This window comes from Trichomycterus rosablanca, chromosome 19 (genome assembly GCF_030014385.1).
Source record: "Trichomycterus rosablanca isolate fTriRos1 chromosome 19, fTriRos1.hap1, whole genome shotgun sequence".
Classification (NCBI taxonomy): Eukaryota; Metazoa; Chordata; class Actinopteri; order Siluriformes; family Trichomycteridae; genus Trichomycterus; species Trichomycterus rosablanca.
Window position 1 is genome coordinate 2,326,774 of NC_086006.1, and position 11,431 is coordinate 2,338,204.

The 11,431-nt window shown below is 42.2% G+C and overlaps 1 protein-coding gene across 2 annotated transcripts in view; it reads left to right on the forward strand.

Annotated features, from left to right (window-relative positions):
* Window positions 1–10,276, forward strand: part of dgkaa (diacylglycerol kinase, alpha a) — a 50,216-nt gene extending 39,940 nt beyond the window's left edge. For both annotated transcript variants that reach the window (XM_063014860.1, XM_063014861.1), the window contains 13 exons: window positions 507–605; window positions 1,269–1,346; window positions 2,901–2,974; window positions 3,516–3,590; window positions 3,744–3,829; window positions 3,970–4,059; window positions 5,352–5,512; window positions 5,656–5,720; window positions 5,866–5,956; window positions 6,049–6,226; window positions 6,959–7,076; window positions 8,782–8,842; window positions 9,276–10,276. In XM_063014860.1, the coding sequence (XP_062870930.1) occupies window positions 507–605; window positions 1,269–1,346; window positions 2,901–2,974; window positions 3,516–3,590; window positions 3,744–3,829; window positions 3,970–4,059; window positions 5,352–5,512; window positions 5,656–5,720; window positions 5,866–5,956; window positions 6,049–6,226; window positions 6,959–7,076; window positions 8,782–8,842; window positions 9,276–9,347 (1,248 nt within the window). In that variant the 3' untranslated portion in view covers window positions 9,348–10,276. The remainder of the gene's footprint in view (window positions 1–506; window positions 606–1,268; window positions 1,347–2,900; window positions 2,975–3,515; window positions 3,591–3,743; window positions 3,830–3,969; window positions 4,060–5,351; window positions 5,513–5,655; window positions 5,721–5,865; window positions 5,957–6,048; window positions 6,227–6,958; window positions 7,077–8,781; window positions 8,843–9,275) is intronic.
* The last annotated feature ends 1,155 nt before the right edge of the window (window positions 10,277–11,431 follow it).

Genomic DNA, 11,431 nt, shown 5'->3' on the forward strand with positions numbered 1-11,431 from the left:
ACACAGAAAGGACCCGGACCACCCGGCTGGGGAATCAAACCCAGGCCCTTCTTGCTGTGAGCGCTACCCGCTGCTGGAGGATCCCTGATTGCAGATGAGGTGGGTATATTGCTGCTCACGCCTCCTCAGACCCGCATGCAGCCCTTAGCGGAACCCTTTTCCACCCATGCATCTGCTCAGGCGCCTCTATCTGCCAATCGGGGTCCTTACACAGCATTTGAAGACCCCGCCCACATAGTCCGGTCATCCCACTCTAGTAGAAACGTGTCTGCTGCAGGCACTGCCAGTTATGCCCACTAGATGGTGCCCAGGCGACCGAGTTTCGAACTGAGGAGTTCAGAATCCTGGCGCTGGTGTGCTAGCGGAATATCCTGCTGCGCCACCTGGGCACCATGCTGCTCTTTTATAAATAAATATTGTATAAATACTTATAAACAGAGACCAGTAAGTACCCTTGACCTGCGTCAGCTCCTCCTTTTTTGTCTGTTTTTGTCTCTTTGTTTTAGCGTCATGACGAATGTGTGAACCAGGAACCTTCAGAGTGTAACTGTGGCCCTCTGAGAGACCACATTCTACCACCCTGGGCCATTTACCCTGTCATGAAGGTAGCGTGCTTCACATTATTCTCTAAAAGTGTTCATTTAAAGATGTTGGTCATCTAATATGAGATTTGTGGATAAATTCTATTGATCCCTCAGCTATCTCTACCTGAGAGTCCAAGAGAGGATAATTGGTACATAGGTTGGCATTTATTGCTTTCTTATCAGTTAATGATGCTAATAAAACATTTGTTTATACATTAGTAGTCATTAAAATAGTTATTGTGGCTTCACACGCCTGGACTCAGTGGAGAAAATGTACCTGAACCTTGGAACTGACCGCCTTTGTACCCTACACATGAACATAGAACCTGAACATATACAAATACAGGCAGACGAGACATTTATAAATATATATAAAATATTAAATATACCTAGTTTTGCTTACGTAGTAAAACTTGTACAATAAAACTATTACGCTTTTACAGTTTATTGCTCTCTCTCTCACTGCTCTCTTCCTAACCTCTCTCTTACTTTCTTACTGGTCTCTCACTACTCTCTCGCACTCCTCTCTCTCTCACTTCTCTCTCACTGCTCTCCCTCACTTCTGACAAATTCACATATTTGTATTGTCAAAGCATTTAAATAGTATAATTAAATAAAAAAGAACAGGTATATACTCTCACTGCTCTCTTACACTGCTTTCTCTCTCACTGCTCTGTTTTTTAGGAGAGGGCAAACTGTGTAAAGAACGGTTCATCAGATGACAGTGACCTCAACACCACACCTGATGGGCAGGTACTGCAGGTGAGTCCTAATTACACTTCAGCATTTTAACACAACAAGCAGTAATTATGGTAAAATATAAGGATACAGGGATACAAGGGGCGTAACGTGCTCGTCCACTGCTGAGATCTTAAGGTTGAATCTCAGCTGCTATCGGCCGATTGGCTGTGTCTGAGGGAGGGATGACAAAAGGAATTCCTCATTGCCGCTGCCGCTGTCACACCCTCTGCTGGATGGTTAGTGCAGTGCGTGACTCTTCATATGTGATACTGATCCCTGTGTGAATCCACCTTGTAAAGAAGGTGAAAAGAAGTGGTTGGCTACTGCACATGTATCAAAACACACATATTAGGGGTCTGCAGCAGTACAGGAGATACAACTGGGGAACTAGATACAACTCGATTTGGAGAGAAAGGGGAAACTCTATAAATATAAATATTAATATGTATTAAATCCAGATTCTATAGGCAGATAAATGGAATGTAATATGTTTAGAACAACAAGATTCTGATTATTTCTGGCAACAAAGAAACAAAGACAGTGATTTATAGTATAAACAAAATTGTGGTTTTGTTACGGCTTAGTCCAAATCGAGAATTAAACCCTGATGTGAACGATGAAATTTTACATTTAAGAAAAGTGTTCAGTTTGAATTATTGATGTTAAAGGTAATACAGCCAGTTATTGGCAATGGTGAAAAATTGCTGATATGGGTGTTGGATAACTTTGTTCCTGAAATAAATCAAATAGTTTAACAACATGTGTGATGCTTTAAATGATTTAAATATGCAATAAGAAGGGATACAGAGAGGGGGCGTTTACTTTTTCACAGCCCTGCATTACTGTATGAGCATTGAGGCGGAACAGCTCACTTTGTTCTGCACTGTTCCACACTGACATTTTAAACCAGCTGCATACAGCTAGTGGGACCACAGGCCACACATGTGTGTGTGTGTGTGTGTGAGGGTTCATTTAGCTTGTGGTTTCAGGCTAGAAGCTCAGGCTTTGTGTGGGTGTGGTCCTTACCGCTCTTTTTCGAGTGTATTGCAGGTGTCAGATCTTGTCGGTTGTCGGTTTTCAAGAAATAAAATGACAGAGAAGATTCTTGCTTTTATTGCACTTTAGAAAACGTCTCAAGTTTTCTAGAAAAATCGGGTTTGTGCTGAATCAGATAGTGACGGGTTGGTCAAGAAAGCCTCAGTTGATGTTCCGATTTATTTCAAAGCTATTTGGTGGGGCTGAGGTCAGGGCTCTGTGCAGGACACTGGAGCTTTTCTTCATGTCTTTAAAAAGCTTGCACAGTCATGCTGGAACAGGAAAGGGCCTTCCCTAAACTCTTGCTGCATTGTTTATAGCATCCTTTATATGTAACTGATTCGTTACACCTGTTAGCAATTGTTGTGACTGAAACGTGTGAATTCAACAATTAAAAGGGGTGTCCAAGTACTTTTGACCATGTAGTGTATTTATTATGGTTGTGTCTGTGGGTTTGGCAGTAAGTTTGATTTATTTTGGAATATTTTTGAGAAGGAACGGGTGTAAAACTGTGTATCTGGTGTTATTTTTTGTTCACAGGCCATGGCTATTCCAAACACTCACCCTCTTCTGGTCTTTGTGAACCCCAAAAGTGGAGGGAAGCAGGGTGTGAGGTAAGGTTATTATATCACATTCCTAAATGAACAAATACAGTAAAATGTTTAACTTTTAATCATACTGAAAATACAGAGGAAATCTAAAATAAAAACCCTGTCAGGGTTTTTAGCTTTTAGTGACCGGACATCAACCACATTTTTCATAATTAATTCCATTTTTTGTATGATATATGTATGATAAATAATATTTAATTGTAATACTTTGAGAATAATGTTGAAATATTATGACAGTGTGTAACAGGAAGATAATAATGAACCTCTGCTGTTAAAATGAAGGATGTTAAGGATTAAATTATGCTTTTATATCGGTTTCACAAATAAAGAAAATATAAAATCTCCTGGCACATCAGCATCAGTTTGTTCATTTGCAAGAAACCATGCTACTTCAACTTTATTCTCGTAACATTGCAACTGTATTCTTAAAATGTAAATATTTTGAATTTACTCTCAAAATAAAGTAAAAAAAATGTGTGTAACTGTGTAACGGGGCTGGTGAAACCAATTTAAATCCATAAAATGTATTAATTTTGTTTTACAGGGTCTTTCGTAAGTTCCAGTACCTGTTAAACCCTCGACAGGTTTATAACCTGTGTAACGGAGGACCAGCACCAGGGTAAGAGATTTCGCTAATGGTTTGAGCTTAGTATTAGAAACATACCGTTTTTTTGTTGGCTTTATTATTTTTGCTTGTTGTTTCAGGGATACAAACCTGTAATGAACTTTCGGGATTTATAAACAAACCCGTTTTTGAAACCTTTCCCACCAGGTTGAGCTTCTTCAGGGACCTTCAGGATTACAGAATATTAGTGTGTGGAGGTGACGGGACTGTTGGCTGGATCCTCGATGCAATAGGTCAATAATTAATATTATACAAATACTGTTTTAATTTAGTGTTTTCTGAATGCTGTCGCTAGATGGCGCAATAAGATTATATTTAGATAGAACACAGTGGCACTGGTTTTACTGTAAATCGATTCTCTACACCCCGGTAGATAAGGCGAGCTTGCCGGTGCGTCCTCCGGTGGCTGTGCTTCCTCTCGGCACAGGAAATGATCTTGCCCGGTGTCTGCGGTGGGGAGGAGGTAAGGACGGCTCTGCAGCCGCTGCATTTATGATCACATACGGTCAATTTAGGTGCAGGTTATGATGGTGTGATTGTGTGCAGGTTTAGATGGGTGCAGGTTATAATGGGGTGCAGGTTATGATGGGGTGCAGGTTATGATGGGGTGCAGATTATGATGGGGTGCAGGTTATGATGGGTGATTGTGTGCAGGTTATGATGGGGTGATTGTGTGCAGGTTATAATGGGGTGCAGGTTATGATGGGGTGATTGTGTGCAGGTTATGATGGGGTGATGATGGGGTGATTGTGTGCAGGTTTAGATGGGTGCAGGTTATAATGGGGTGCGGGTTATGATGGTGTGATTGCGTACAGGTTATGATGGGGTGATTGTGTGCAGGTTATGATGGGGTGCAGGTTATGATGGGGTGATTGTGTGCAGGTTATGATGGGGTGCAGGTTATGATGGGGTGATTGTGTGCAGGTTATGATGGGGTGATTGTGTGCAGGTTATGATGGGGTGCAGGTTATGATGGGGTGATTGTGTGCAGGTTATGATGGGGTGATGATGGGGTGATTGTGTGCAGGTTTAGATGGGTGCAGGTTATAATGGGGTGTGGGTTATGATGGTGTGATTGCGTACAGGTTATGATGGGGTGATTGTGTGCAGGTTATGATGGGGTGCAGGTTATGATGGGGTGATTGTGTGCAGGTTATGATGGGGTGCAGGTTATGATGGGGTGATTGTGTGCAGGTTATGATGGGGTGCAGGTTATTATGGGGTGATTGTGTACAGGTTATGATGGGGTGCAGGTTATGATGGGGTAATTGTGTACAGGTTATGATGGGGTGCAGGTTATGATGGGTGATTGTGTGCAGGTTATGATGGGGTGATTGTGTGCAGGTTATAATGGGGTGCAGGTTATGATGGGGTGATTGTGTGCAGGTTATGATGGGGTGATGATGGGGTGATTGTGTGCAGGTTTAGATGGGTGCAGGTTATAATGGGGTGTGGGTTATGATGGTGTGATTGCGTACAGGTTATGATGGGGTGATTGTGTGCAGGTTATGATGGGGTGCAGGTTATGATGGGGTGATTGTGTGCAGGTTATGATGGGGTGCAGGTTATGATGGGGTGATTGTGTGCAGGTTATGATGGGGTGCAGGTTATTATGGGGTGATTGTGTACAGGTTATGATGGGGTGCAGGTTATGATGGGGTAATTGTGTACAGGTTATGATGGGGTGCAGGTTATGATGGGTGATTGTGTACAGGTTATGATGGGGTGCAGGTTATGATGGGTGATTGTGTACAGGTTATGATGGCGTGGACCTGAGCCGGATCCTGAAGGCCATTGAGTTCAGTACTCCGGTGCGGATGGACCGCTGGAGTGTACAGGTGATACCGGACGATAACGAGGAGAAAGGAGACCCGGTGCCTTATGAGATCATCAACAACTACTTCTCCATCGGCGTGGTAAGAGAAACGTTCCTCAGGAATGACAGACTGGGCACTTGTGTTCTTTTTAAACACACTTCTTAGATGAGTGTTAGAACTGTTATTGCCACAAGGAAAACTGTTGATCAGGAGTAAATTCCGGAGCTCTGTTTGTGTTACAGGACGCCTCGATCGCTCACCGGTTTCACACCATGAGAGAAAAACATCCTCAGAAATTCAACAGCAGGTAAAGATCTGCACACACACACACACACACTAGGAAACCCACACAGACACAGGGAGAACATGCAAACTCCACACAGAGTTCATGCATCGTGTGATGTCTTTCTTCTCTCACTTTTCTTCACATCGTTTTCTCCTGTCGGGTTCAGAACGAAGAACAAGCTCTGGTACTTTGAATTCGCCACGTCTGAGACCATTTCAGCTTCCTGCAAAAAACTCAAGGAGTGTCTGAGCATCGAGGTGAAGATCCTGTCTCTGTTTATCTCTAGTCTGTTGTTTTTACTCTGGTAAATCATATCTGACGTGTTCTGGTGTCGGTTCCTCTTACCCAGTGCTGCGGGGTTCAGCTGGACCTCGGTAACCAGTCCTTGGAGGGCATCGCTGTCCTGAACATTCCCAGCATGCACGGCGGCTCGAACCTGTGGGGTGAGGCCAAAAAGAGCGACCGAGCCGGTCAGGAGGTTCCTGAGGTTATAGTGGACGTCGATGTCCTGAAGGTCAGCCCTCAAGGTACGTCTGTACAGCGGCTGGATGTTTGCTCTTACTCTGACTACCAGCACAGACTTTTGCCATTTAGCAGACGTCTTTATCCAAAGCGACAGCAATTAAGGGTTAAGGGCCTTGCTCAAGGGCCCAACAGCAGCAACCTGGCAGTGGTGGGGCTTGAACCAGTGACCTTCTGCTTACTAGTCTAGTATCTTAATCATTAGGCTACAACGTCCCAGACTTCTGCCATTTCACAGCAAAGTCAATGGTTGTACGTTCTATTAATGCATTTTTAAAGTCATATCCAATTCCCTTGGTCCCTCACACACATCCCCTCTGACACATGTGCAGCTGGCAACCACTTCTTTTTACCTGCAAGTGGCAGGTTTAAATTATATAGAGATCTGTATCGTGCATGGAGGATCAATCTCCATTATCCCACGTCTTATTGTGTAGATGCCATCTATCAGCCAGCAGGGGTCGTAATTGCAGCAGTTATGAGAAGTTGCCTTTGGCTTTCCACCCTGTTAAATCCCTGTGCCTGTTAAATCACCATAAAATAACTAGAGATGCAGAACATGTCCTGAATTGATGTAGAATTTACCACCATTTCAAGCTGTGGTACTAAAGGTCAGTTCAGTCCCTCTGTGTCTAGACTGACCAAAGTAATCAGAATTATTTTGGTAATTTTTTAGGTAGTTAAAATGGTTCAGAAGTGGATAAATAATGTGTTTAATGACTCTGATGTGTTTTCAGACATGAGTGACAAGCGTCTGGAGGTGGTGGGACTGGAGGGAGCAATAGAAATGGGACAGATCTACACCGGCCTCAAGAGTGCCGTCCGGCTCGCCAAGACCTCCCAAATCACCATCAAGTTAGTGCCGCACACACACACACACACACACACACACACACACACACAGTGAAGTGCATGACTGATTTTAAGGGAACACATTCACAATAAGACATGCATAAATCTGGCCACAATTATGTGGACACTCCTCCTAATTGAGATTAGGTGTTTGAGCAGTAGCCAACCTGTGATTCTAAAACCCCGACCCTCTGTCCCCGACCTTAACTTATTCTTCTTAACTTGTGTCTTTCAAAATTTGAATTTATTTCTGTGTGTTGTTGCATTATGAATATAAAGAAACATTTTAGGTCGGAGTTCAAAACAAAACAGCTACGACAGCGAGCGGAACTCGTCATAAAGTTAGCAAACACAAAGCTCATCTATTTAAAGGGACGACATGATTGGTCAATTTTGCAGTCGTTTGAAATTGGTCTCATTAAATTCTGATTGCTTGGTTCTCTATAAATGTATCACTGGAGAACCATACAGCACTGTTATTTGTACAACAGAGGGTGACTAAAGGGTTTTTTATTATTTAACCCTTTACATTCAAGCACAAATTTAATACAGTAGTCATGTGTGGCGGATTTATTTGCTTAGGTTTGTGTATGTTTAAATTATGTTAATAGATTGTATATTATTTTTATAAATCTTGGGTGCTTTCTGAGGGCCTAGAGGACCCTGACGGTTCCTCTCTGTGTTTCATCCACATCTAGTGCATTACCTGTTGTAAGAAAGGCAGAAGCTATAAAAAGCTTTAAAAAGTTATATGGTCTGATTGGCATTTGTGCTATTCCTAAATTATGTTTAATCCTTTATCAGCACTGTTGATTAGGGATGTAACGATACACTCTACCCACGATGCGATGTGATTCACGATACTGGGTTCACGATACAATTTTTTTAAAGACAAATTTCTCTTTTATTATTTCTCTTAAAAACATAAAATAAAATATTGTATTTGTGATTATCTGGTATTTATCTAAATAATGAATGCCCTTTAATTTCTGAGGTAGGTACAAACTATGCAAAACAATTTTGAATTAAGCTTAATTTGGCTAAAAAACCCCGACTCTGGCAACCAGGCGTATAGCGCCAGTGACGTCAACAAGACTAGGTGTGTAGCGCCATCGCCCTCTGCAGGTTTAGAGTGAATATTGATTTATTTTACATGTCAAATCGATTTGAATTGTGGAATTTTTGAATCGGGTATTAACTGTATTGTGGTGAATCGTTACATCCCTACTGTTGATGAAGCTGATGAGTCTGCTGGAGGGGTTAGAATTGTTTTGGCAGGACCAGGTGAAATATGTGGCTGTACTGTTAAATGCATGTAAAATTCTTACCTGTGGAGTGTCTGTCTGTGTGTAAGGCTTACAAAATATTGAAAAGGGTCTGGAATTCACCCTACTAGTGTTATACAGTCCAGCACGTCCATTATTACATTTTTAAACTCATTAATAAACTGTATTTTTATGCTGTGGCATGTCCTGACCTGTTTGCACCCCTCGTATGTACATTTGCCCCCCACTATCCTCATCTGCATACACTGAATAGTCACTCTTTACTCTTTCACACTTCATAATACAGCCGAGTTAGCCGGCACCAGGCTTTTGTTATGCGCTGCAGATCATCACGTCGTTTACGGTCCTGTAACAAAGCCCTGCTGATCTGCCTAAAACAAAAATGACACGATGATGTAAACACACATTTATTCTCATTACAGGACAAAGAAAGCTCTGCCCATGCAGATCGATGGGGAGCCGTGGATGCAGCCACCGTGTACGGTAAGTGAATCATCCCATGTTCCTCCCAATCTAGTCATATCCAATTCCGCAGTTATATCTCTCCTCTAGTGCTGCAGACCCCGACCCTAACCGAGGCGGTCCGTACCTATTATACGGGCAATAGCAAACTGCTTCTTTCCACTGGCCTAGGCAAATTCACAGAGATCAGTAGAGAGTCACACACTGCTCTCCATTATTTGCCAGCAGAGGTCGTAATTGCAGCATTTATAAGGAATCCATCCGGCCTGCATGTACACAGCTGGCTGATAGCATAGCTGAGAGTCGAACTCGCTTGAAATGTCAGCACTGGTGGGCTAGCATGTTTCACCGCTGCACCACCGAGCGCCGTCATAACCAGTGCCCCTCATAACTGTAGAACTTGTTTTTAGCCGTGTGTGTGTTTTAATATCATGTTGTGTTTCCCTTTGTGCAGATTCATATCACACACAAGAACCAGGCCAGCATGCTCATGGCTTCTCAATCCAAATCCGGCTTCTTCAAGTAGCGCCGCCACCCGCACCCGCATCGAGCATCCTGATAGACGCCAATCTATGGTCATGTGGTCCAACTATATATCAACTCACACAGGCACTGAAACCCATAGCTCTGTAGCGAGCGCCCCGTATAGATTGCTAAAAAGAAATCTGTCACCAAATGTGAGGTTCTTAAAAATGTTCTAATCGCATGTGATGCCAACTTCAGACATAACAGACCTGGTTCTGTGGCCAAAGTCTGTCTGTATATTCTAACAGAGCTCTCATCTAGACTTCAGTTCGTACTTTTGAACGTGACGTAGAGATTTTCTCTCTTTTTAGCTTCCACGTGCATTAAGAATGCAGTGTTAGTTTTAATCGAGTCGTGCCATTACGGTTCTTTACAGCAGACGAGCATAAAAGAGCGCTTTCGTTTTCTTAACTGGCTTTAGTGATAATGCATCTTAGATTAATAAGCTTTAAACTGGATTTACTGGGTTATATTTTCTGTCTGTTGTGGATTGCCAACTAATTTATTTGATCTTTTATGAATGTTCACACCTGAAGTGAGTGGTGTCATTTTTAGGAAATGTTTTAACAGCTCTGTTATTCTGCCTTATTATTCTGATCTTGATCGTGTCTGAACTGACCATTCCGCTTTGCAGTTTACTACATTTCAGTACCTTTAACAGCTCGAATGTGCACATTGGTAGGAAACTTAATAATATTAATAAAATTAAGATCTATTCCTGCTTCTCTTCAGTCAGTAAATATTAAACAGATAACCAGGACAGAAATGTCTGTAACAGTAGATCGATCACGTGCCTCGCATCACCTTTCGAGTCCTTCTGGCATATTTTGTCACTTTCTCTTGTTTATTTTCTGAATATAAAATAATAGAGGATCTTTCACTTAACTGTTTGTAAAAATGACTGAATAAATATTATAAAATTTAACAAAACTGTTGCATTTGTGTGTGTATTTGTGTGTTCATATTTCTTTCAGTCAAACACTTGCCACATGTCATCAGCATTACTAATATCATCACTAATATATCGTATATATCGTATAAAACCACCTCCTTGTTTCTACACTCACTGTCTATTTTATCAGCTCCACTTACCATATAGAAGCTCTTTGTAGTTCTACAATTACTGACTGTAGTCCATCTGTTGCTGTGCATGCTTTTTAAAATCTGCTTTCATCCTGTTCTTCAATGGTCAGGACCCCCACAGGACCACCACAGAGCAGGTATTATTTAGGTGGTGGATGATTCTCAGCACTGCAGTGACACTGACATGGTGGTGGTGTGTTAGTGTGTGTTGTGCTGGTATGAGTGGATCAGACACAGCAGCGCTGCTGGAGTTTTTAAACACCTCACTGTCACTGCTCGACTGAGAATAGTCCACCAACCAAAAATATCCAGCCAACAGCGCCTTGTGGGCAGCGTCCTGTGACCACTGATGAAGGTCTAGAAGATGACCGACTCAAACAGCAGCAATAGATGAGCGATCGTCTCTGACTTTACATCTACAAGGTGGATCAACTAGGAGTGTCTAATAAAGTGGACAGTGAGTGGACACGGTATTTAAAAACTCCAGCAGCGCTGCTGTGTCTGATCCACTCATACCAGCACAACACACACTAACACACCACCACCATGTCAGTGTCACTGCAGTGCTGAGAAAGATCCAGCACCTAAATAATACCTGCTCTGTGGTGGTCCTGTGACCATTGAAGAACCAGGAAGCAGGCTAAAAAGGGATGCAGAGAAACAGATGGACTACAGTTAGTAATTGTATTATAATGTATATAAAATTATATTCGTTTATATCAAAATATATACTTATACCTAAAATATCAAAAATAAATTATTTAAATGCACTGGACATGTGCATTTGGACGAACCGCGATCTTGATCAAGTTTAAATGGTTAGTAAAATTGATAATAGCAGAACGTTCCGATTATCCAACACTAGATGGAGCTGTTTCACATGCATTCACACACTCATTTCGGTTCGAGCTCCGTGTCCGGGGTGTTCTCTTCTTTTAGCCCAACGAGTCGGACCCACTGCGACCCTGACCTGGATAAAGTGTTGGTAAAACAGACAATAAT